We start from the raw sequence: 22,746 nt of genomic DNA, 5'->3' as shown, positions 1-22,746 counted from the left end.
CCGGTGACCGACCACCGGGTGCCATGATCCGGGGGCCGGAGACTTTTTTTTTAGTAACTTTGAGTCACTCAGTGACTTGAAAATTTGAGCCAGACAGACCTCAGCCTCAGTGGCCGCACCCCGGGCCCAGCCCGGCGGCCGTGGTCCGGGGCCGCAGCTCGCCTTCACTTCAAGTTGCCAGGAACCGGGCCGCGGCCAACGGTTGACGCAGACCGTCGGACGGTCCCGGTCCGACGACGACTCGGATCGACACCGTACGCACGGTAAAGTTTCACTGTTGGGCCCGGCTATCATCATTGCCATGTCACTCAGACTCCGAGCCTGGCCGCAAGCGGCCTGCACGGCCCGGCCAGTTTTGTCCCGGCTGGCTCAGCCCTCAGGCCGCCAGTGGCATCCTACGACGGCCCGCCGGGCCCGGGGCTCAGGCCGGGCCGCTGCACGCGGCAGGCTGGTCCGACCCGGCCCGGTGACAGTGACAGTGACGGCTTCAAACTTATTCAGTCACGTTTTTAGAAGATAGCGCCCGCCTCAGGATCATTGGGAAGCTGGTCTCGAAGGGCAGAAGAGAGGTCCTTCTCTCTCTCGCTAGGTACCTCACTCGAGAGATCCACGACCTTGGGTGGGACCCTGGGGCTCTGCGGCCTCGGGGTAAAGGAACATGCTGGGGCTGCTGGAGTGAGGGTACGCATAGGATGGAGAAACGAAGGATGCAGGGAGGTGAAGGACGACAGAAGAAGCAGAGATGTTAGTCTTGACCGGTTGCAGAGAAGAAGGAGCAGGGATGAATTTGTATTGTTGGTGGGAATGAATGGGAGTGTTTAAGAGTGGAAAGAACATTCGCTAGCTACGAACAGCTGTGCTTGAAGATTTAATCTCGTCCCGTTGAATTGAGACATTCTGAATGACTTTCTAAGACTATTCTTTGTCACTGCCAGTTGAAACTCTCCAGCATCTGCTGATTTGACCCGAGTGAATTGACAACAACACAAAGCGAGGTAGTTTGGTTGTCGGAATCGTTCTTTCTTTCAGGGGTTGAAGATGCATCCTGCAGAGCGCAAACAGAACTTGGTATCAACGAATTATCCTTTCATGATCGTCATGCATGACTGTGATCATCTCAGCAACGATTACAGCGCGAGTTGAAGAAGCTGAAGGAGGAGCCTGTGGCTGGAGTACATGCAACGGTGAGAGCCCATCGTCATCTCGCCCGCACAAGCTGACGTTCGAGTAGCCTCTCCCCTCAAACATGCTCGAATGGCATTTTGTCATAGAAGGACCTGCTGGCTCGCCTTACCAGGGAGGATACTATCACGGCATCATCCGCTTTCCCCAGGAGTACCCTTATAAGCCACCGTCTATCCGGATGCTCACCCCAAGCGGCCGCTTTGAGCCGAACCAACGGATTTGTCTTAGCATGTCTGATTTCCATCCGGAGACTTGGAACTGCATGTGGTCAGGTAGAACTTTGATCGAATCACGAACAATCTACTCTTGGCGCATGAATTCCACTGTAGTGGAATTCATGACGTACCGTGATGGATTCACTGTGACTCTTAAACACAGTTTCTTCCATCTTGCAAGGAGTGGTATCATTCATGTTGGATAGTGTGCCTGCTATTGGCACTATCACTACCAGTGAAAGTGTAAAACGACAGGTTAATTTATGTTTCTCACTAATGATATCTCACGTTTGACCAGCTTGCAAGAAAATCAATGCGCACAAACTTGAAGGACAAGACTTTTTGTGAACTATTTTCAGATTTGATAGAAGATTGGGAGGCGGTAAATTTTGTTGTATTGCTCGTGCTGGATGCTATGCAGTAATAATTCAGCGCAGAAGAACCCAGATCTTGCTGCGGAGGAAGAAGATCTATCAGGTACTCTTGTCTTCGATGTTTGCGACGACAAGTTGATTTGAACACAGATCTGGATATGGCCAGCACGACCAACCAAAGCTCATTCTCATCCACACTCTTTCCTGTTCTGTTTGCTTTGATAGTAAGTGTTGAATTGCTCGAAAGTGATGTCCTCACCATCCATGCAGGCGGTCGTGGGCGGATTATTTTTTCTTCTCTCTTTACAACCGCAATCAGCTCCTGACAATCTCTAAGCCTTCACACTTTTCTGTGTTGTTTTGCCACTCAATCAGAAACGATTTGTCTGCTCTCGTGTCTCACTCTTTCTTTTTATCCTGGGTCTGCTCTTATTTCGCCGATTTTCAGCCGTTCTCCATCGCTCTTTGCATGTCAAGGTTTCCTTCGAGCCTTGTAAGCGACATGCTTCGTCAACGATGAGTGTTTGCGGGTCTCGGACGCATGTGCGTGCTACGGCAGCATTCGATGCTGGGCAGAGAGAGCTGGCGCGCTTCGCAGACTTGGTGTTTCAACGCCATGTGCAGTCCCTCTGACCAATCCACTACCACCTCACTGTATACTTCACCTATTTCCCTCTGGGCCTACCAACCCCCACCTCAATCCCCACCGCCGGTAGACATGCCGGGCCCTGGCCTGGAGGAGCTGATGGAGGAGGCGGTGAGGACAGGGAAGGGTGCGGAGGTGGCGGCAGCCTACGAGAGGTTGGCAGACATGCACTTCCAGCAGCACGGAGGTTCCCCGTCTTCTCTATCGCCCGTCACACCCAGGAAAGTTTGGCAGGCTGGGGACGGAAGCGACAACCGCCATCACGGCGCCTCCCCCTTGGAGGAGCTGAGGGATCAGCATACAGAGACGAACACGGAAGATTCGTATGTCCTCAGGTGGATGGACTCTGACAGCCTCTCTGCTGCGTCGCAAATGTCTCCTCAACGGTCACAACCTGGCAGACAGAACTTCTCATTGTACGTTGGCTCTTGCGAAAACTTCGAGCTGTTGCGAAGAAACCTCCAAGGAGATGGTGAACTTGTTTGTTCGGTTTCAATCATGTGTCCGGGTCACACCAACGTCATTATGACCAAGACTGCAAGCGTTGCTGACCCCTCATGGAACTCCTACTTCGACTTCATGCTGGATGAGACCATGATAGCATATGGCTCTGTGCAGGTAGACATTTACTGGTGTCCTACACAGCGCTCCTCGCCGTTAGTGAGTTCGAATCATTCGCGAGAAAAGATCGGGTTCTTGGATGGGATCTCCCTGAGACATTTGAAGGAAGAGCACAGCTCGCGAGGAGGCTGGTACTGTGTGCACGCGGCCGATGAGGCGGGATCAACGTCGAATGAGCTCAACGCGCATTCACAGGCTGATTTCTGTCGCCTGTACCTCCATCTCCGTTTGGATCAGTCGACGAGCATGGGAGGAGGGACGGGAGCAGACGGGCTTCTGAATCTCTCCACATCTACCCACGATGATAATCCTCCCACTCCAGTCATGGCACCCAAAGTCAAAAAGCTGAACCTCGAGAGTGTCATTCCGATCTCCAATCACTTCTTCAGCCCGCGACTGAACGTCAAAGATCCAATCATCGTCTCTCTCACCCTTGAGGACAACTACGACATGATGGCGCTGTCGCACGACACAAGGAAGAGGTTCCAGGACCACATGCTGCTCTTGTCTGCGACTGATTCCACCCTCAGGTACCAAGAGCAATTGATACAAGACCTTGCAGCAGCGTTGAAAATCTCGAGGAGGCAAATTCTCATCTTTGGCATGCGCCGTGGGAGTATCATTGCGACTATCGGGATCATCATGTTTGGCAAGTCGATCTCGCCAGAGTTCATCAGTAATGCAATGAGACGATCATGTTGTCGGGGTTTTGAGTTTGGCTGCAGTCCGGGAGCTTGAAGATCAAATAAGGGATCCGTGCAGTATCCTGATGCAAGGGAAGATCACAAAGAAGGTTTGAGAGCGGGCGGCAGCTCGAGGGTCCTAACGAGGACGACCAGTTGCACAAGGTGGAGAGGGTAGACGATGCCCTCAACCCCAAGACCTTCTCCTCGCGGAGAACCTCTCCTGCTACCTCCGACGGCACGCCCAAGAGGTTCAACCTGCACTCGCCCCCCGTCACGGCATCTCCGCCAGGCCAGGTGGTTCAATTTCTCACCTCTCTGACCGGGCAGCAGCGAGGCTGACGCAGAGGCTGCAGCACGTGTCGAGTCTCAACCACTCCATGTCGTCCTTCACCCCCACTAGGCTGGAGCACAAGACTTCCTCCCCCTCGAGATCAGGCTTGCCTCAGCGCTCCTGCTCTTGTTCGCTCATCGTTCTCCTCCAGATCCCTTCTCGCCGCTCAGATCCGCAGACACTCCTTCCTCCCTCCATGACTCCGTCGGTAGCCCGTCGCCCTTCGGGAGGAGTCTGAGCAAGCTGGCCTCAGTCAGCTCACAGAACGGGAACGTGTCTGAACTAGACGCGATCCTGTCAGCGAGGAAGGAGATTGTGGACAAGCACACCCTCCAGTCTCCCGCCTCCCGTGCGAGCTCATCAGCTCCGATCGATTCCGAGAGGGTCCAAGAGGAAGCTCGGGAGCCAGAGGTGAGCACCTGAAGCTTGCTCATCCCATGACTGTCCCTGCTTAGGTACCAGAGCCTCAGATTAGTCCACCTGAAGACCAGCACAGATACCAGCACGCAGTCGAGCAGGGAGACCAGCTGAGAGCAGAAGAGACGCCCTCCTCGCTCTCGCCTCGTCTTTGGGAATCGCCGTCTGCTGCAAACCTGCAGAATTCGCTCGGGTCTCACCACCTGCGATCCCCGTACCGATTGTGCTTGACAGTTGATGTGACTATGACTAGTACGTTGCAGCCCTGCCATGGCGTCGGAGGGGCGAAAGGAGGAGACAGGAGGAGTGCGACAGGAGGAGAGAGGAGGAAGGCGACAGGAGGAGGTAGCGGGTGTTGCTCTCGCTTGTCTTCTTTTTTGACGCGCATGGGCAGCACATGGGAGTCAGCGGCAGCCACCCGCAGGTGCCGATCAGGTGGGTCGAGGCGGATGCCCGGCTGGTAATCTTTGGTACCATGGCGCACGCAACCGCGTACGGCAAGGTGAGGGGGAGGATGCTTGCGAGCTGGTCTGAAGCTCTCGCTGCAGATCGACGTGATGGAGGAAGCTGTTCTGGTGGTGGATCAGAGAGGCAAGATCATTGTGGTGACGCGACTAAAGGAGCTGGAGGACGAGCCAGTCAGGCTGTGGATGCAGGGCAGGGCAGCAGGCTCTTGCGTGTTGAACGAGGAGTGGGGCATCGAGCTTGTGAAGCTTGAGAGGGGCCAGATGCTTGTGCCTGGCTTCATCGACACGCACATCCATGCGCCGCAGTACTCCTACACGGGGACAGCGACTGACCTCCCCCTCATGGACTGGCTGCAGAAGTACACGTTCCCGGCCGAGAGCAGTCTGCGAGACGTGGAGACAGCGAAGCGAGTCTACTCGTCCGTCATCGATCGGACGCTGAGGAATGGAACGACTTGTGCTCTCTACTTTGCTACGATCCACCTGCAGTCCTGCATAGCGTTTGCTGAGCTTGCGGCCTCGCGAGGTCAGCGAGCATACATCGGTAAGGTCTGCATGGACAGCCTGGCGCCGGCAGACTACATTGAGAGCACGGAGGAGTCGCTGGAGAGCACGGAGAGGTTCATTCAGTCCGTGCGAGGCCTGGGAAGCGAGCTTGTCCATCCAGTGGTAACCCCGAGGTTCATTCCCAGCTGCAGCATGGAGCTGTTGAATGGTCTGGGCGCGCTGGCGGACAGGTATGACTGTCACGTGCAGTCTCACATCTCAGAGTCGTTGGACGAGATCGCCATGGTGAAGTCGCGGTATCCCCACCTCAAGTCCGACACGACCATCTTCGACACTTGCGGACTTCTGCACGACAAGACGATCATGGCACACGGGGTTCACCTGGACGATGAGGACCTGCGCACGCTGCGGCAACGGGGAACGAGCATCTCTCACTGTCCGCTCTCCAACTTCTTCTTCGCCGATGGAGTCTTGCCGACCGCCAAGATCGTCGCTCTTGGGAACAAGGTCGCTCTGGGCACCGATGTAGCTGGAGGATACAGCCCCTCCATGCTCAATTCGATGAGAAACGCCGTCATCGCCCATCAGGTCACCAGAAACTTCGCACCTATCAAGAGCGACGAGCTGCTAGACTGGCGACACGCGTTTCACCTGGCAACCATGGGAGGGGCGAAGGCTCTGGGGATTGAAGGGCAGGTGGGAACCTTGGAGGCAGGGAAGAGCTTCGACGCTGTGCTGCTGGATGCTGCGAGGGGGGGGATAGACGTGTGGGATTCGGACTCGTCCATGCACCTCCTTGAGAAATTAATCAACCTCGGTTCGGAGGTGAATGTCGCAATGGTGTGGGTGAAAGGTCGACTAGTTCACAAGCAAGGGGAAGCAGTCTTGATCGATGACCCTGTACCACTGCAAGCGATGGAGGATACATCCTCTGCCCCGTACACGTATGGAGTGTGCTGAGCATAGGAATGATGGGAGCAGCGGGATGGGAGCTGCGCGGGAGGCGAGGAGCAGAGGACGGAGCTTGGCGTGGAAGTTGTAAATCTGTAAAGTACTCTATCACTACAGACACTGAGGGCTGATAGTTGTTGACATGTCGACATGGGAGCAAACAAGCCACGGGTGGGCTGCTCTTGCATCAGCTGGTGATCTTGGCGAGGAGGTACTCGAGCTTGCCGACCTTGCGGTCGATGTCGTCGACTCGCAGCCGCACGTGAGCCTGTCACGTCCTCTCAGCTCGTCAGCTCTCCTGAGGGTCAAACATACCTGATGCGCGCTGATCTGCTCTAGAGTGACCTGCAGCCAGCGTCACCGGGAGCGCGACAGGGGGGGGGGGGGGGGGGGGAGACTGACCTGAGCGGAGGTGGGAACGCCGTTGCCGATCACGTCGTGCGCGTTGTGCAGGAGATAGCCTGCCATGGCGTCACAGAGAGACCTTAGGCTTGCAGACAAGGTTACTGGCTGTGATCTCATTCAGCCTCCTGTTCTCCATCTTGGAGCTCAGGTCTGCAATCTCCCTCGACATCTTCTTGAGTTCATCCTGCTCGATCACAACACCATCAGACGTCGGCGTGAGCAGCAGGGCAGCCAGTCATCATAAGTGCATGAGGCGGCACCTTGATCGCTCCCCCATCGTCAAGATCGTTAGAAGTTGTCACTTGTACAGGCTGAAACTGTAGGAATGACTTCACGTCGCTCTTCTCGGGGTTGGACGCTGCAGGCTCGACGTAGCTGCTGGATTTCGACGCCTTGCTTCCTCTTCCTGTACAGAACAGGACGAACAAGATGAACAGGCTAAGAAGTAGGTTGAGGAGGCAGCTTCCAATCAGCACGATCACAAAGGCCAGGTTATTCTGGTCCGCCGAATTACAAATCTCTAGGAATTTCACCATAGCGCTCGTTGACTCCCTCTCCTCTCTCCTCTCTCCTCTCTCCTCTCTCCTCTCTCCTCTCTCCTCTCTCCTCTCTCCTCTCTGCTCTCGTTCTCTTGCTTCTCCTGCTGACTCTCTCACTAAGACCGCTCCTCCCTGCTCTTCTTCGCCACTGCGATCTCCTTGCCCAAGAGCCGTCAAGTTGGAATCTCACACGCTTCAAGTCCTCGTAATTTTGCTGTCTCTTCTGCTTTTCTAATAAAGCATTCCGAGGCTGGCTTGTATTTTATACCAGCCATGCTGCGCCTAATGCGTGTGAGGGTAGCCGGGCAGGAGGTGCGCGCTCTGTGCAGACGAGCTCCAGGGGAGAAGGAGGAGGAGGAGGAGGAGGAGGGGAGTATGGTAGATCAAGAAGAGGAGCCGTCAACAAGAGCAGAGCAGCAGGGGGACCCTGCCAGTGATCCAGCTTGTGAGCAAGAGTTGGACATGGAAGAGATGGCGGTAGATGAGGGAGTAAAGTTGGTCATGGCGGGGTTGAGGTGTGACGATGACAGTGACCTGATCGGTCTCGATGTCTGGCAAGGGGCGACAAAGAAGCTCTGCGAGTACTGCATGAAGAACAGCAACCTCTTCAGAGGCGCGGCTGTCCTAGAGATCGGAGCGGGGGTAGGGATCCTTGGTATGGTCCTCTCGAAGCTGGGGGCGAGGAGAGTGTACATCTCTGACTATGATGAGGTTGTGCTGGAGGTTATTCGAGCTAACATCCAGCTGAACGGTCTTGACGGGAAGTGTGTGGAATGCAAACTGGACTGGAGCAACGACGAACACTTCGACGCCTTCGGGAGAGGCTCCGACGTGAGCATCATCGTGGGAAGCGACCTGCTGTACTCCTCGCACATGGCCAAACTCTTGCACTCGGCGGTTCGAAGACTCTTTGAGGTACTCCCTCATGCTGTGTTCATCATGTCGCACAAGAAGAGGTGAGGGGCGTTAGGCTGTCCAGTGGTCCCACCTGAGTACGGGCATGACAGGTATAGCGTGACATGGAATGAGGCTAGAGAGCCCATGGTAGAGACGTCAGATAGCGTGCTGGAGTCTTTCAAGTCTATGTTCGTTCCTGTCTCCCCGGTAGATCTCCATGAGGAGAGGAAGGAGGGCGCGGGCGAGGCTCTCATGTGCATCATCGAGGAGAGCGAGGAGAAGGAGGGGGTTGATGTCTTCGCGTTCGGCAGGTCCCGTGGATCTTTATCAAAAGCCGTGAATGAAACAAAACTTTCATGATGGCGAGACGGACGCGAGGCTCTGCCATCGATCCTCCCTGTCGTCATCAGGCGTAACTGCCCGAGGAGAAGTGGTAGTCGCCCTCCACCGGCCTGTCGCACAGCAGTCACGCGCCAGCATCGCCAGAGGTCACGTGACCTCGAGTAGCCGTCGAGATTCATCCCCCCGGGCTGAGCCATCCTCGGGTCGGACATGGCAGGCGGCTGACAGGTTCACGTCACCGACCTCATCGCCTCGCCTTCCAGGCCTACCATGCCGGAGTAGAGCAGAGGTGCCGCGTTGGCCGACCGATACTTGCTAGCGCCGTCATGCTAAACCAGCCAGTCAGGCGTGCTCTTCATATTCGCGTGTGTCACCTGGGAGGTCATGGCTACGGCGTTGACGTCATAGGAAGCCTTTGTTATGGTGATGCTGCCCGGATTGAGAGCTTGCGACGTTTCTTCATAGGGTCTTGCGTGCTGGGCACTGACAGTCAAGGCGCTGGTCACCTACAGGGCAAACGAGGAGAAGGTCAGATGAAAAAGCTTGTTCTCAGCTGGAGCAGACGGACCTTGTCTATCTCATCTTGCGGAACTCCATGTTTCTGCATGAGGACCTATCCCGGAATGGTTAGAAGTTGAAGGAAACATGATCAGGCATCAGAGAACCTGACAGTTCGAAAGGGAATCCAGCGTTTGTTGAAGTGCAATCGTTTTCCAATCCAGCTGTTCCTGATAATAGTCTCAGGCCTGCAGTATGATAGATTGCTGCGAGTGAGACCTTGTATTTCCACAGCTGCTTTTCAGTCTCCACACCCATTTCCCTTGCGTTCATCAATTCATTCAACTTTTGCTTGTAGAAACCTGAAATCATGTTCAATTTTTAGATCAAAAGAGAATGCAATCATTACCAACTTGAAGTGGAAGTGTGTGATCACAATTTCGTAAAACAGATGATTGTTAGTCAGAAGTTCCAGAGACAGCAAAAAAGAGCACCTTCTTTCTCCCGCACCTCAGCGAGCTCCTGTAGAGACGTTAGGGAGACATGCGCTTCTTGCAGCATGCCTCCCAGCTGCGCGTAGGGCAAGTTTCCTTGTAGCTGCCGTATCTGCTCACTTTTCTTGTGAGCCTCGAACTGAATTCTCTGCTGGAATTGCTCCAGCAGCCTCAATCGTGTACTTGAAATATCCAGCTGAATCATGAGCTGGTGGGTATTTCTCAACTCTTCTTCGAGTGATTGCACTTGAGCTTGACTCTTCTCTGCCTTCTGCTGCCAGTCTTCCGTACATTTTCGCTCTTCTTGACATGAAAGCGCTTGCGCCTCAATCGTTCGTTTGGCGTTAGCCAACTGCTCTTTGAAATTAGCGCACGCCTCATTCAACTTCTCGCATTTGTTCATGGTCACATCAAGCTTCTGTTGTAGCTCAGCCAACTCTGACTCGTGCCTTTCTTTCATGTCCACCATGTTCTCTCTGTAGGAAGCTTCTGCTTCTTGCAACTCAGCTGAAAGGCTTCTGTTTGCAACTTCAACTTCTTGGATCCTCTTCTCATAATCTTGAGCCTTGGTATCCGCGTCGGCCTGGGCTCGTCGAATTTCATCGATCGCAATCTGGTGCTTTTCTTTCATATCTTCGAGCTCTTGCAAGTGCAATCTTTGCATCTCCTCTTTGACTCGCATGAAGTCATCAGATTGAGCCACCAGCTGCTGTCTTATCTCCTCCAACACCTTCTCGTTGGAAGCCTTGAGCGCTTCCATGTTATTTTCCTGTTCTCTTGCCGCATCGATCAACTCTGAGTTCTTGACCTGCTGCACGTTCAACTGCTGCACCACACCTTCATACCGCGATCGCAGATCCTTATGACTCGATTCCAGCTCAGCGCGATTCTGCTGTAGTCTGATGATCTCGTTGTTCGCCACTGCCAGCTGTCCTTCTGAGGTTTCAAGGGATTTCTTCTCATCGACAAGAGCCTGACTCAGCTCTTTGACCTTGCCTTGCGCAATCTTCACTTGCTCATCGCGGGTGTGAAGGTCCGCATTCAAAGCTTCTATCTGCCTTGTGTAGTCGTCAAACCTTCTCCTCATCTGAAAGTCAGCATCGTCTTGCAGCTTCTGTCGTTCTGAGATCCTCAAGTCTTGAAGATCCTGTATCTGAGCTCTAGCTTGACTGAGGTCAGATGACGTCTTGTCGAGTTTGAGAGCAAGGTTGGTTTTCTCTTCGTTCAATGACACGATGGTAGCAGACAGATCTTCAATCTGCCGCCTTGTCTCACCCGCAGCCTCTGCTCGGCGAGAGAGGACAGTCTTGACGCTGTTCAGCTCTGCTTCCTTCCTGCTTAGGGTCTGTTCGGCATTGGTTAGATTGTTCTTCATTTCATTCAACTGCTCTCGGAGAAGTTTCTTCTCATTCGCAAGAGTCCGGTTCTCCTCTTGGAGGTGATTCAACTGAGCATTTGAAACGGCATTTGATTCGCCTTTCTCGATACCCTGAGGAACCTTGGGGGCTGAAAGAACCGGATAACCATGAGCAGGCTGGTGAGTGTTGGCCGAATACGGCATAGCTCGCCTTGGATCGGCCTCGTTGCTCCTGTCCTGCGGAGGGAGTGTGTTCTTCTTCTCAGCCTCTCTGTTGTCCAGACCTGCAAGCTCGTTGAAGGTCTTCCAACTACCGTAGGGCCTCGTTGTGACAGCACTGGGGGCGCTAGAAGCACTCGTGTCGTTGAAGCTCGAGGTCAGAGGAGCTGGGCTCCTGCCCGTCTCCACCATTCGTTGGTCAACTCTGGACCCAGGGGTTGGCTCTGGCTCATCGAAGACTTCCCAGGCACTCGAAGATCCAGGATGAGCATGGCTGTGAGCTTGCTGGGTGTTGATCAACCGGACGTTGCTCTGAAGGTCCACAATCTGAGGGTCGAGCACACTTGGAGTCAGGCCCCGTGCAGGAGCTGACAACTCGCGCTTCAACGTCACAGTGTGATGAGCAACTCCTCGGGCGAAGTCAAGCCTCACGCTCGTGTTGAGCGGCCCAGCAAGCCTCATGGTGATGTCGTCGAATCTCATCGACTCGATGCTCTGTCAAGGGTTCAGGCGGCAGCTTCATCGCAACACATCAACCTCCCCATCAATCTTCAGCAGCCTGTCCCCGGCTTTCGGCAACACACCGAATCCATAATATTCTGTTCATGTTAAAAGTAAGAAGGATGCGATGATGTTCAGTAGCTGTTGCACAACCTGGGGATATTCCGCTGACGACCAGCCCCTCCTCCCCTCTTTTCCATATGATGCCAACAGAATAAGAATTCTGCGATCAAGATTCAGCTTGCTCGCTATCAAGATCCTCGATCACCTCAATCTTGACGCATCTCTCCATCGTCAATCGAATTTCCCTCATCTCAAGAAATTTGACGTTGACCAAGGAGTCTTTCGGGCCCCTCAGAAAAGTTTCAACTTCTTGCAGCGAAGAAGTCGAAACGTCCTGGAAGATCACAAGTTGAATGTGCCCATAACCTCCTGCAGCTTCATTTCATACCTTCTCGTTGATCATCACAATGCGATGACCGATCTCAACGGCACAGGACTTCTCTGCCGGACCTGACATGATTCACCACGGCATGAGTTGTGAGGTTTCTTCATCATCGTCGCTACCTCCAGGAGTGAGTCTCGAGACTGTGTGACATCTTCCATGCCTCGAGCTCTGAAAGTAAATGCCGACATCGAACTCTCCCATGATTCACTGCGATTTTGAAGTTAATTTCAAAAACTGCTGTTTGTATTTCATCCTCACATTCAATCTCTCGAAAGAACTTGTCGAGAAATCAAATTTGACGATAGCGAATGAATGAAACGTTATGTGGTCAGAGAAAGATGATGATGGGATGCAACAAGAGCGATCACAGAGCGATCAGCAGCATTGGAGGGTTGGCATGCCCTTTGCCGCCATCTCGTTGCCGACGACGGTAGTATCCGAAGACATCCGAGGCAGATGACCGGACTGAGTGGATATAGTAGCAAAACCTCGAACTGCCCTATCGCATTCTTTATGTGGAATCCGGAGGCGGGCTAGATCAATGGCTGTGAAGGACTTGACCATGGAATTTCAAATTGAGAGAGGCATCGGACTGGGCGAATGCCGAAATCAAGTCACTGAGAAGATGCTTCAGACTACTTTTGTGATGTCTCATTCCATTCCACTGTGAAAAGTGCCATGATGTTTGACAGATATCTCAGCTTTACTTGGGTACAGTAATGATCCAAAAATCGGAAAAATCGGAAGGAATAAACATCAGGTAAGATGTTACTTCGCTCTGCCTCTTGATACACTAAACTCATTCAGTTGTCACCAGTAAAGAGGATAACTTCTGTCCTTGGAAAGATTGTTGAATAGCAAACTCACGACGACCAAGAGCTGTTCGTGGGCATCAGAAACAAAAGATTCAGCGTTATGTGCGTACCACACAATCGAGTAAAACGGGACAAGCCAAGTACAGCCAGCCCTGCCAACCGATTTCACCAACACTAGCAAGACAAAGGGAGCAAACGCTACCAAGTTCTTGACGTAAGGCAAGCCCATGGTATAGATCACACACGCGGAGCACGAAGGCGGATGGATTATTCCCAGCTATGAAATATGAGACAAAACTATGACCCGAGGAGCTACCTTTGCTTGAATGCCAATTGCTAGAGCTGGAGCCAATGGAGCGCCGACCCACTAGTCAGAAATGTTATTTCGAATAATCGCTTGTGCTTGTCACACATTTGGGAAAAGACGCAAGTAACGAGGGTTGGTCAGATAGTCCTTGATTGTCATGTCAGCAAGAAAGCGCAAAAGATTTTCATCATACCAGTGCAATGGCCAGAGTGACGGCTATCAAATGACCAAAAACAACATTTCTCGGCTGTCAAGAGTAGATCAGGAAAAATTCAAGTTGAGTACGATATGAATGTGCCTGGGCCAACGGCGAGCTCGGAACTGAAAAAAGCATAGCAGAGACAGCGCCCATTGAGTTTATCAGAAGAAAAACGTAGCCCTGTTCAATCTTTTGGGTTCCTGTGCAAACGTTGGATCGTAAATTTCTTATTTTGGCTAAAAAGATTGGAATACCATCTGACAATGTCGCTGTGTATTGTCCATAATCTGTGTTATACTTCATGTAGTTACTGATCGACTTGAAAAAGCAAGTCAGCTTTGCACTGAACGGTCCAAAGTTCACCGTGATGATGAAGGTACCCAGGTACGTCCCAACGAACGACCAGAGTGAGTATTGCCAGCTGTATGGCCCGGGGGGGGTGGCATTCTAAACGAAGGCATTGGCACAGAATTGGACCAATGCGTAAATACCTGGCCTTTGAATTTCCGAAAATATTTGCGCAAGAAATGTCTCGTTCGCTTGTCCCATGCTTTGGGAGGTAAAACTTCGTTCTTGCTCCTAGAATCGTCATTTGCTCCCATTATCAAGGCGACCTACATCGAAAGTTACTGGAAACCCAAAATGCGTCAAGAAATCAAACAGAATTCATCTTCTGAGCATCAATCATACTGAACCACGAGTTCATGGAGGACTGCGCAAAGTGTGATTGATTTTCAAAGGCAATCAATGAAATCTACCCCAAGATGGTACGTCCAGTACATTGTGCGAGAAGCTTGAGCCAAAATTTCCATGATGCTTTGGTCCTTCATGTATTGTTTCCAATTCTGCAGCCGTTTGAATGATCTTGCCCATTCATCACAGGACAAACCTCATCTGGAAGCTCTATCTTTTTGTTGTCCAGGTGAAAGAAAAGGATCACCCCTTCCACAATACCATAATGTGGATGCAACACAGGGATCCCGACGCAAAAATCGAAGACGTTCTGGGTGTCTTGAGCTCATATTTCACTACAGTTGCATCTTCACCTTTGCAAGTGACATCCTTGCGTCAAACGTCGACGACTCAGAATTCTCTGAAGTCTTGGTTTGGAAAATTATCCATCATATATATTTGAGAACAGTAGGAGAGTACCGATGCAGCGATGTCGTACCAAAAGGGCCGACGTTGTTGCCAAGCCATTCCTATCACGCCATGGCCTTCTTCATACGCACATACATCATCTTTAGCAACTTCCTCCAGCGCCTTTATTGTACTTGGCCAGTCCTTTGACATCCGTCAAAAAAAATTCAGGCATTTTAAAACACAATATCACATGACTGCATTTAGAGTTTTCAACTGCGATCTCAAACATGTCTTGGTGCGCGTAAGCGTATCCAGACCATGTTAGCCTACCCAAGATTATTCAATTTCAGAACTTTGTACTTGAAACACATACCTTTCGCTCAAGATCCTTTCTAGATCTGCTTGTTTCCTAGAAAATCATCAGCACTGCGATCAGATCCCGCCACAGATCAACCGATGCACCCCGGTTTGAATGTGGAGAGATTCTTCGGCCATCATCGTCAAGGAAGCTAGACCAAACTCGATCAATGGAGATTCTTTCAAATGCATTGATCTCACATATGCTAGGCATGTGCGAACGACTGCTGTTACCGAGCCCCCGACGAGAAATTCCTCGACGAGCTTTTACATCATCATGGGCAGGGCGGCTATTGGACTTGTTCTTGTCATCGAATGAAACCTCTTTGTGAAATGTCCGTGAATGGCGTGATTCTGTTATTTCAGAACGTGCATTTACATCTTGTCCTGGCATGGAGCTCGACTGGCCTACATCTGTACCTCGAGCATAGGGCAGCTCGTCATTTGAGGGCTCATGGGATTTCCCAAGATCGACATCACTCCTGTCCCGCTTCCAAAATTCTGCATAGCCGAGTCCTGAGAGCGCGCACAAGTCATGCAGCAAGCAGGTCATTGGATCATTTCCAAAACTTGAATCCTTGGTGAGAACGTTTTGCTCAGAGGGCATCTTTTTAACTGAAAGGATGCAAGAGATTTGATATGGATGTGTGGGAACAAATACTGCAGTCAAAGTTCCGAAGAGAGTCAGATCTGAGTTGCTGGCGTTATGTTATCTGCCATGCTTGCGGTCTGGATAAAGAGCTGCATGCCTTGCGGCATCGTCTTCCCCCCCTCTGCTGCTCTCGTATTCATTCCCTTGTCCCCCTTTCCCCTCTCGCTTTTCCCCACATGGAGCACATCAACTAAAATATAACCCCTGCCCTCTGCGAGGATTATTCGGTGCTGGGTGGGGGTAGTCAATCGCACTACTGTAGTCCCCTACCCCTTCCTCCAATATATATCGAATCGAGTACCCCTGTTTCACCTATCTTCTTTACCCCACCCATCTGAATTTTCACAAGAAACCCTCCCCAACCCCACAAATTTGGACCCCACCCCCGAAACTGAACCCCCCACTTCACTAATTTCGCTGGCTTCTACGACCACACCTACCTCTTTTTTCTTTTTTGCCTTTTCTTCATGCTACGTCTCCTTACTCAAAGTTAAGTCAAAAATCAGTACGAGGACCGGGACAACTCAGTTCTCAGTGTTGACTTAGTAACGACGGCCGGCGGCCCGGGGCCCCGCGGCCCGGCCCGGCCCAATCTCGGAGCCCGCCTGGAGTCCCGGCCCGGGCAGTTGGCAGCATAGTAGGTTTGGTTTTCGCTGTCTTTTCTCTTCTCGCTGCGACGTTTTGCCGACTGCGCCGAAGTTGCGGGCGGCCAGTGCGACAGTGTCAGGGTCAAGCCTCCTCGACTCTCCTGATTAATTTAACTTTGAATGACCTCTTCTGGATTCCGAACTTGAACTCACTTCCGTCTTGTCTGACTTCCGAGTTGTGTGACTCACGGTGGGGAGCCTCGGAGGCTGATCATGGGAAAAACTCACCAAGCTAATGGAGAACAAAGCAATTCTCGCCGAGCCTGAGCGTTGCCACTGCCCAGGAGTACGGTACTACATTAGCGGCTAGGGGCGGCGTACCGTAGTACGGTCGCCTGCCCCCGGCCCGGCCCGATGGTTCAAGATCATGCTTGGGACTAGCCTGGGAGGAAATGAGTACCGTACGGTAGAAGAAAGGCCCGAGCGAAGTAACCCGGTAACCGTCACCCGAACTTCGGAACCGTGGCAGTGAGATTGAAGAACGGTAAGGAGCCGCTTCGGAACTTGAAACTTGCCAGTTGACTCAGGCTCGGCGGGGGCCGGGCCACCGAGTCGGGAGCGGCGAAGTTTGGGGCGGGCCGCTGGCGGTGCAGCCAGCGGAAAGCGTCCCATGAGACAACGACGGGGGACATGGCATGAGAGTCAGAGGAGAGCATGGCTGGCGCTCGGCCTTTCTTGTGAGCCCCACTGTCAATCCTGTTGTTGAGCCATGCTCGCACGAGCTGTCTGTTGTGTGCTGATCCTGTCTCTCTTGCATGCGGCACTTCCTGAAGACGTCGAGCCAGTGGCAACGACCGAGGGCATTGGCTCCGATGCAGTTGTTGAGCTGAGGGCGAGCAGCGAATTCATCGAAAATGCTGGGACAGGACCAAATGAAGCCTTCATTTCCAGACCAATGGACGAAAACGATGAGAGTTTAGCTTTGGATGGCGACAACACCATTCTACCTGAATCGAACTACCATGAAGAAGCGCAGGAGGACGGGAGTGCTGTTGTTGCTTCGACCGAAAACAAAACTTCAGAAGATCTTGCCGGCATGGCTGAAAACGAGATAATTGAAGTGGATGACGAGAGCCAGGAGGCGGACTCAATGGAAGAGAGCGGTCCACCTTGCAGCCTCTTCCTCAGCGGGATTCCTTACGACTGCCGCGCAAGGGAAATCTACAACATGTGAGAGTTTCTCATCGACTAGTCGAATGCAGTGACGATGACGTTGTTGTTTTTGCTGTTGCAGGTTTCGTCTCTTCCCTGGCTTCAGGTCCTTAGAGAGAAGAGCATTTCTCCCGCTGATTCCTCACACTTTGCCTGCATTTTCCAGGTACAGCACCCTGCATCGCAACGGGAAGATACTGGTGGCGTTTGTGACGTTCGAAACTCCTGATCAGGCCATAAATGCAGGGAGACAGGTGAGCAGCAATGAGACTTCGCTCCTGCTGTTGATTCTGACGGACATTCTCAAGGTCAACGGGACCCGGTTCGATCCTTACGTCCGACTCTCCTTGCGGGTCCACGTGGCACACAGAACAAGCACTATCCCGCGGGACAAAGCAGCTAAAGGGTTCATAGACTTCACTGGCATTGTCACCTACAACCCTGACAAGTTTCTCTCCTCTTCGGATAGACAGTCCTTGGCAGGTAACGGTGCTGGCCGTAGACTTCCCTCGGAAAATGTGCAGGATGGACAGAACTGGAGGAGAATGGACCGCACCTTCAACGACAGGCGGCAGCTCAATCCGCGCAATCGCGAGATGCGAGATCCTCATCAGCTACATCATGAGAATGCAGGACGAGACGGTTTGCCGCAGGGGCTCAGTCCGGATTTGATATTGAAGCAACTTGAGGATGAGGGGCAGTTGGATCCTTCCCGCCGGAATGGCAACCAGGATGCGACGTCAGTGTTACTAGAGCATCTCCAGAAGCTACGAGGGGTACAGAAAAAACCGGATCGTGATCATCAAGGAGGGGAAACGACAGAGGTATCCGACACGCTTTTCTTGCATCATATCGACAGGACAATCACACAAGGGGAGCTGCTTCGAGTTTTTGAGAGGTTTCGGTGAGTCGCTAGATGTCTCCTGCTCTTCCTGTGACTATGCGCCTCGATCTTGTTCACAGCGGCTTCAAAGAGCTGAGGATGCGATCGCCGCCTGCCAGTCGCCTGAGAACGGCCTTCGCGGAGTTCGACAACGAACATGCCGCACATTTTGCCTTCAGAGTATGATAACGTGGCATTTTCGAGCTTTGACATGGCACAGGAGCTGATGAGCTCGGTCCTCAAGATTCCGATCCTTCGAAAGTTTCGGTTTGAATTTTCCCACAGCGCTCGTAGGGGCTGAAATCTCCCCACCACTCACCCCTGCTCCTGCCCGATTCAGTTCCCTCTGTCTCTTTCGATCTCGTGAGTTGAATGTGAATGAAGCCAGATGATGTTGCTGGCGCCAGTGCTGGTCCATCATCTGCCTCTTATCACCTGCTTCCGCATCATCTCTTCCATGATCCGTTGCCCCTCCACTTGTGAGATCCCCATGTCCTTAAGATCCCGCGACGACAGCATCGAGAGCGTCTTGATGTCTCGGATCTCCTCCTTCTCAAGGATCGCGCCTATGTGGTTCAGCTGCAACCTTTCAAGGACATCGGCGAGAGACTCCTCGCCTGCCCCGCTGCCCTTCGACGCGCCCGCAGATTCCTCCCTCTCGTGCGATGACGCGCCTGCCCCACTTGTTAAGGATGCAGCGAGGAGATAAGAGAGATACCTGTCGCTCCCCGAACTTCACTTCTCTCTGGAGTACTGCTCTGAATCGTTTTCCCACCAAGAGCCTCCAGCGGTGGCTTCCAGTGGGTCGTCTTGGTGTTGTGGTCAACATAGAAAATCCTGCCTGATGCCGGGTCCTTTCGAATTTCCCAACCCGGAGGAAGAGATTGGAGGATTTCATTGAGGTTCTTCACGCTCTTTCCAGCTTCCCCACCGCTTGAATCTCCTCCCTTGCTCGTGTCGCTCCTCGAGTCCGAGTCCTGTTGCCTCGCCTCACCCCTGGTTGCTTCCTGCTCTGCAGTTAGTGCATTATCTCGTGTCGCTCCTGTCACTGCTTGCTCGTCTGAGCTTGACTGGCTCTCATGCACACGAGCGTTCGAGCTCTGATCTGAGACTCTGCCCAATTTCGCTCCCTCCTGCTCTAGCGGCTTCCCGTCGAAGAGAACTCTGTCAGGGTTGGTGTCCAGCGCAATCTTCATGGCATCCTGGAGGCTCCAAGAGCTCATGGAGAGGAACCGATGAGCCTCTTGCTCGGTGCTGTTGCTGACGACGGACTGGAACACCGAGATCATGAACATCTTCTCGTCCTCCGTCAACATTGGCTTCGCAGCGCACGGCTCTTGCGACAGCAACACACCTCGATCGAACTTACAATGAAACCTCACACGGTCCGGCCCTTTGGTAATGATCCCTTCACCGTTCATGTAACCTTCGACAAACTGCGAGAACATCGATCAGGCGCTTGCAAGTCAAGGAGAGACCTTGATACCTCGCCCTCATACTCCAGACTTCCATCTAGGGCCTTGTAAACCCCGCGGCTGTGCATGAATCCGTTGCGGAACTCTCCTTCATACGAGATCGCGTTGGCAATGAATCGTCCCCGACCGTGAGCTCGACCATTCACCCAGCTCCCTTCGAACTCCGTGTCTCCTATCTTCACATGCCCACTTCCCGTTCCCAGACCTGGGCAGACAGCACTGTTCATCAGTGGCTGAGCCTTAGGTGCCTCCGGCTGCTGTTGGATTTTCTCCCCGCTCAACAGTCTGTCAACGGCCCTGTTGACGTCCCATTGACACGCCTGTAGCATCAGGCGAGCATCTTCTTCACTGCAGCAGCAGACGGAAACAACCTGCAACAAAACAGTCAAAACTTCTTCAAACCATACTGAGATCATCACAGATTGTATCGCTGCCTTCTTGTTGTCGACAGCGCTAGCAGCATTCGTGCTTGGCCCGTTCCAAGGGACTAGTCGCACTTCGCCAGGACCCAGGCTTCGCTGACGCGTGTGTCCACTTTTCTTGTCCTTGACATTCAAGTTGCTGTCCTGCTCTTCGCGTCACGTCAAGGATACTCCAAGGAGCTGAATACCTGAGTGAAATGCAGCAAGGTAGACACCGTCCCACTGTGGTCAATGCGAGAAGGCTCAAACGGAGCATGGTTGAAATGTGGATCCTAAAGATATGGTGAGTCGCACCCGAGACTAGAGCAAAGGCGAGAAGAGAGAAAGAAGATCTTAAATCTTCATTCACCTGCTGGGGCTCATCGCAAACATAAACTGCCCCGTTCATCTGCAAGGCTGCCATAATCCCTTGCAGCGCCTGCTTCGCGGTGGGCCTCCGGGCTGGGGTAGGATCAGAGCTCTTCAAAGCCAGATCAAAGACCTGAGATGGACAAGTCACGAGGTACGAGGATCATACGACAGCTTGCTTACCGCTTCAGATATCATAGCCGGCCACGGGTCGTGAGGAGCCAGGCGATCGTCCAGAACAGGGTCTGTTCCTGGCATGGCAGCGGATATTCTCACAGTGGGCAGGATAGAGTCCTCACAGCCCGAGAGCATTTGGAGGAGAATGAGCCCAAAGGAGTAGATGTCCGAGGCCGTCATGTTTCCCAGCTCCTGGGCCTCTGGTGCCGACCATGCCCATTGGCCTACCACCTGGTTGCCGCTCATGACCATCCCGCTATCTACATCGACCTCATGCAGCATCGCACTCAGCCCGAAGTCTCCGAGTTTCCCCCTGCCATCCTGATCGAGGAGGACGTTGGAAGAGTTTATGTCACGGTGTAGGACGACAGCCTTCTTCACCTTGTTGTTCTTCGGCTTCACCCCCCGACCTCCCTCGTGCAGGTACATGAGCGCGTTGGCGACGTCAGCAGCAACCATCAGCCTCTTGACAGGCCCGAACTGTGCAGCCCGTCTTGAGTCATGGATGACTGAGGACAGGCTCCCCCCCGGCATGTACTCGTAGATCAGACAGGGGAACTGACCGTCGCTTACGCCGGCCAAGCTCACAATTCTTGGATGTTTCCACATCCATAGGAGGAGAGCCTCGTTCTCGAATTCATGCCTGCCCTGTCCAACCCCGGCGTCGGGAAGGTTCGTTCCAACTTTCACTGCATACTCAACACCATCGGCCTTGAGTTGATAAACTGGTCCGAAGCCGCCACGACCCACCAGAAGGGACGCTGAGAGATTCTGAGTTCCAACCAACAGCTCCTCATACGAAAACCGTCGCACTGTGCTAGGCAGCTCTATGAATGCTTTGCTCCCATTCGCTGGTCTAGAATTGCTCCCATCCTTCAATATCGGAATCCATTTTTGCAGAGGAAAGAGCTGAACAGGTTTGGAGCCTGCATCGGGATCCTGACGAGAGCCCCTCATTCTCTGCAGCTTTTAGCCAAGGATATCTCCTTTACGGTATTGCAAAGCTGTCCTGACAACCTCTCGGTTATGAGGCGACACGTCCCAACAGCCCTACGGCCATGACAAGAAAAGTATCACCTGCGCGAACAATCGTATCAATCCATCAATAGACGCAAGGAGAGATCCTCTGATGGAAATCAGTTCTCCATTCCCATCTTGAAAGCGCAACATAGCCACAACATAGAGGATACAGCTAACATAGCAATGCTTAACCAATACAGTCATCGCCCCAACACCAACACTCCAAGAAGGCATAACTCGACCACAAGTAGACAGGGAGAGGACCGAAGGAAGTCATGGGGGGCAAGGGTGAACTGGTAAGGAGGAGAGGGAGGCAGGTACTTGTGTCTCACACAAGGATTCACAGGTATCCTGCTACTTAGTCCTCCTCCTCTCCTGCCGCTGCCATTGTTACCTGCGGCTTGCCGTCTAGCAGTCGATCGTATCGTAATTGACCCTCGTATCTTAATTTTTCTCTTCATTTAGGTATCTTAATTTATTACATGTCTTCTAATTTGAAATTTGCGTATCCTAAATTACAAGCATAGTGCATTGCGACGCATGGCGGCACAAAGTTGGACGATGCAGAAGGGAGAGGCCGAGAGATCGGGAGGAGAAGAGAAGTACCAGAAGAGCATCGCCAGCGATGAGAACTATGAGTTGAGATGTATGCTGCCAAGAAGCGAAACAGGTCACGACTAGAAAGGCTGTTGGATTGTTCACGGTGAATGGCTACGAAACTTTTCTGGTCTGAGCCTGCAAGGGAGGCAAGGGATGTCCTGGATGGCCTGCTAGTCCTGGAAGCGTCTCATGAGCAGAATTCCTTCTTCTCCCTGGATGGTCGCCCAATCTGCCTCCCTCAGATCCAAGAAGCTGGGGAACTGTTACTGTCCTCCCGCCGAGTGCAAGTTCGTAGTGTACGGAGCTTGTCACAGAGTTGCAAGTGCTTTCTGACCAAGGTATCTTACTCCCTCGCATCAAGGGCTGAACCCTCTATCACAACATCGCCGTCGTTCTTCTTCTCGATCGCCGCGCCCCCTTCACTGGTTGTGCATTCCATTCGGTCCGAGAGGGAGTCGTCGTTTTCGAAATGGTTCGGCAGGAAGCAGGAGTCTTGCACCGTCACCGAG

At 52.7% G+C, this 22,746-nt stretch overlaps 6 protein-coding genes across 6 annotated transcripts; 4 read left to right on the top strand and 2 right to left on the bottom strand.

The window, feature by feature from the left end:
* Window positions 1–1,124: 1,124 nt before the first annotated feature.
* On the top strand, window positions 1,125–1,824 carry GUITHDRAFT_63988 (hypothetical protein; the record flags this gene model as incomplete). Its single annotated transcript, XM_005841063.1, has 4 exons — window positions 1,125–1,184; window positions 1,232–1,457; window positions 1,564–1,655; window positions 1,699–1,824. Coding segments are annotated over 4 exons (504 nt in total), but the record flags the coding sequence as incomplete, so codon positions are not given.
* A 3,379-nt stretch (window positions 1,825–5,203) lies between these two features.
* On the top strand, window positions 5,204–6,409 carry GUITHDRAFT_156924 (hypothetical protein; the record flags this gene model as incomplete). The annotated part of the gene is made up of 1 exon (XM_005841062.1): window positions 5,204–6,409. The coding sequence occupies one exon, from the start codon at window positions 5,204–5,206 to the stop codon at window positions 6,407–6,409; it is 1,206 nt and encodes a 401-aa protein (XP_005841119.1).
* A 66-nt stretch (window positions 6,410–6,475) lies between these two features.
* GUITHDRAFT_150164 (hypothetical protein) lies at window positions 6,476–7,476 on the bottom strand. Its single transcript, XM_005841061.1, has 5 exons — window positions 7,066–7,476; window positions 6,908–6,989; window positions 6,803–6,861; window positions 6,716–6,745; window positions 6,476–6,668 (listed from the first exon to the last, which is right to left on the bottom strand). The coding sequence occupies exons 1-5, from the start codon at window positions 7,339–7,341 to the stop codon at window positions 6,588–6,590; spliced, it is 528 nt and encodes a 175-aa protein (XP_005841118.1). The 5' UTR covers window positions 7,342–7,476; the 3' UTR covers window positions 6,476–6,587.
* A 339-nt stretch (window positions 7,477–7,815) lies between these two features.
* Window positions 7,816–8,304, top strand: GUITHDRAFT_132535 (hypothetical protein; the record flags this gene model as incomplete). Its single annotated transcript, XM_005841060.1, has 1 exon — window positions 7,816–8,304. One exon carries the CDS (start codon window positions 7,816–7,818, stop codon window positions 8,302–8,304), a length of 489 nt encoding a protein of 162 aa, XP_005841117.1.
* An 8,565-nt stretch (window positions 8,305–16,869) lies between these two features.
* Window positions 16,870–18,381, top strand: GUITHDRAFT_100384 (hypothetical protein; the record flags this gene model as incomplete). Its single annotated transcript, XM_005841059.1, has 5 exons — window positions 16,870–17,330; window positions 17,395–17,418; window positions 17,479–17,566; window positions 17,621–18,216; window positions 18,276–18,381. 5 exons carry the CDS (start codon window positions 16,870–16,872, stop codon window positions 18,379–18,381), a joined length of 1,275 nt encoding a protein of 424 aa, XP_005841116.1.
* Window positions 18,382–20,587: 2,206 nt separating this feature from the next.
* On the bottom strand, window positions 20,588–21,574 carry GUITHDRAFT_63914 (hypothetical protein; the record flags this gene model as incomplete). The annotated part of the gene is made up of 1 exon (XM_005841058.1): window positions 20,588–21,574. One exon carries the CDS (start codon window positions 21,572–21,574, stop codon window positions 20,588–20,590), a length of 987 nt encoding a protein of 328 aa, XP_005841115.1.
* Between the last annotated feature and the right edge of the window lie 1,172 nt (window positions 21,575–22,746).

Source organism: Guillardia theta (genome assembly GCF_000315625.1).
Source record: "Guillardia theta CCMP2712 unplaced genomic scaffold GUITHscaffold_4, whole genome shotgun sequence".
NCBI classification, from domain to species: domain Eukaryota; class Cryptophyceae; order Pyrenomonadales; family Geminigeraceae; genus Guillardia; species Guillardia theta.
Note: the sequence above shows the minus strand (reverse complement) of the source record. Positions and strands in the feature narration are given on the sequence as shown.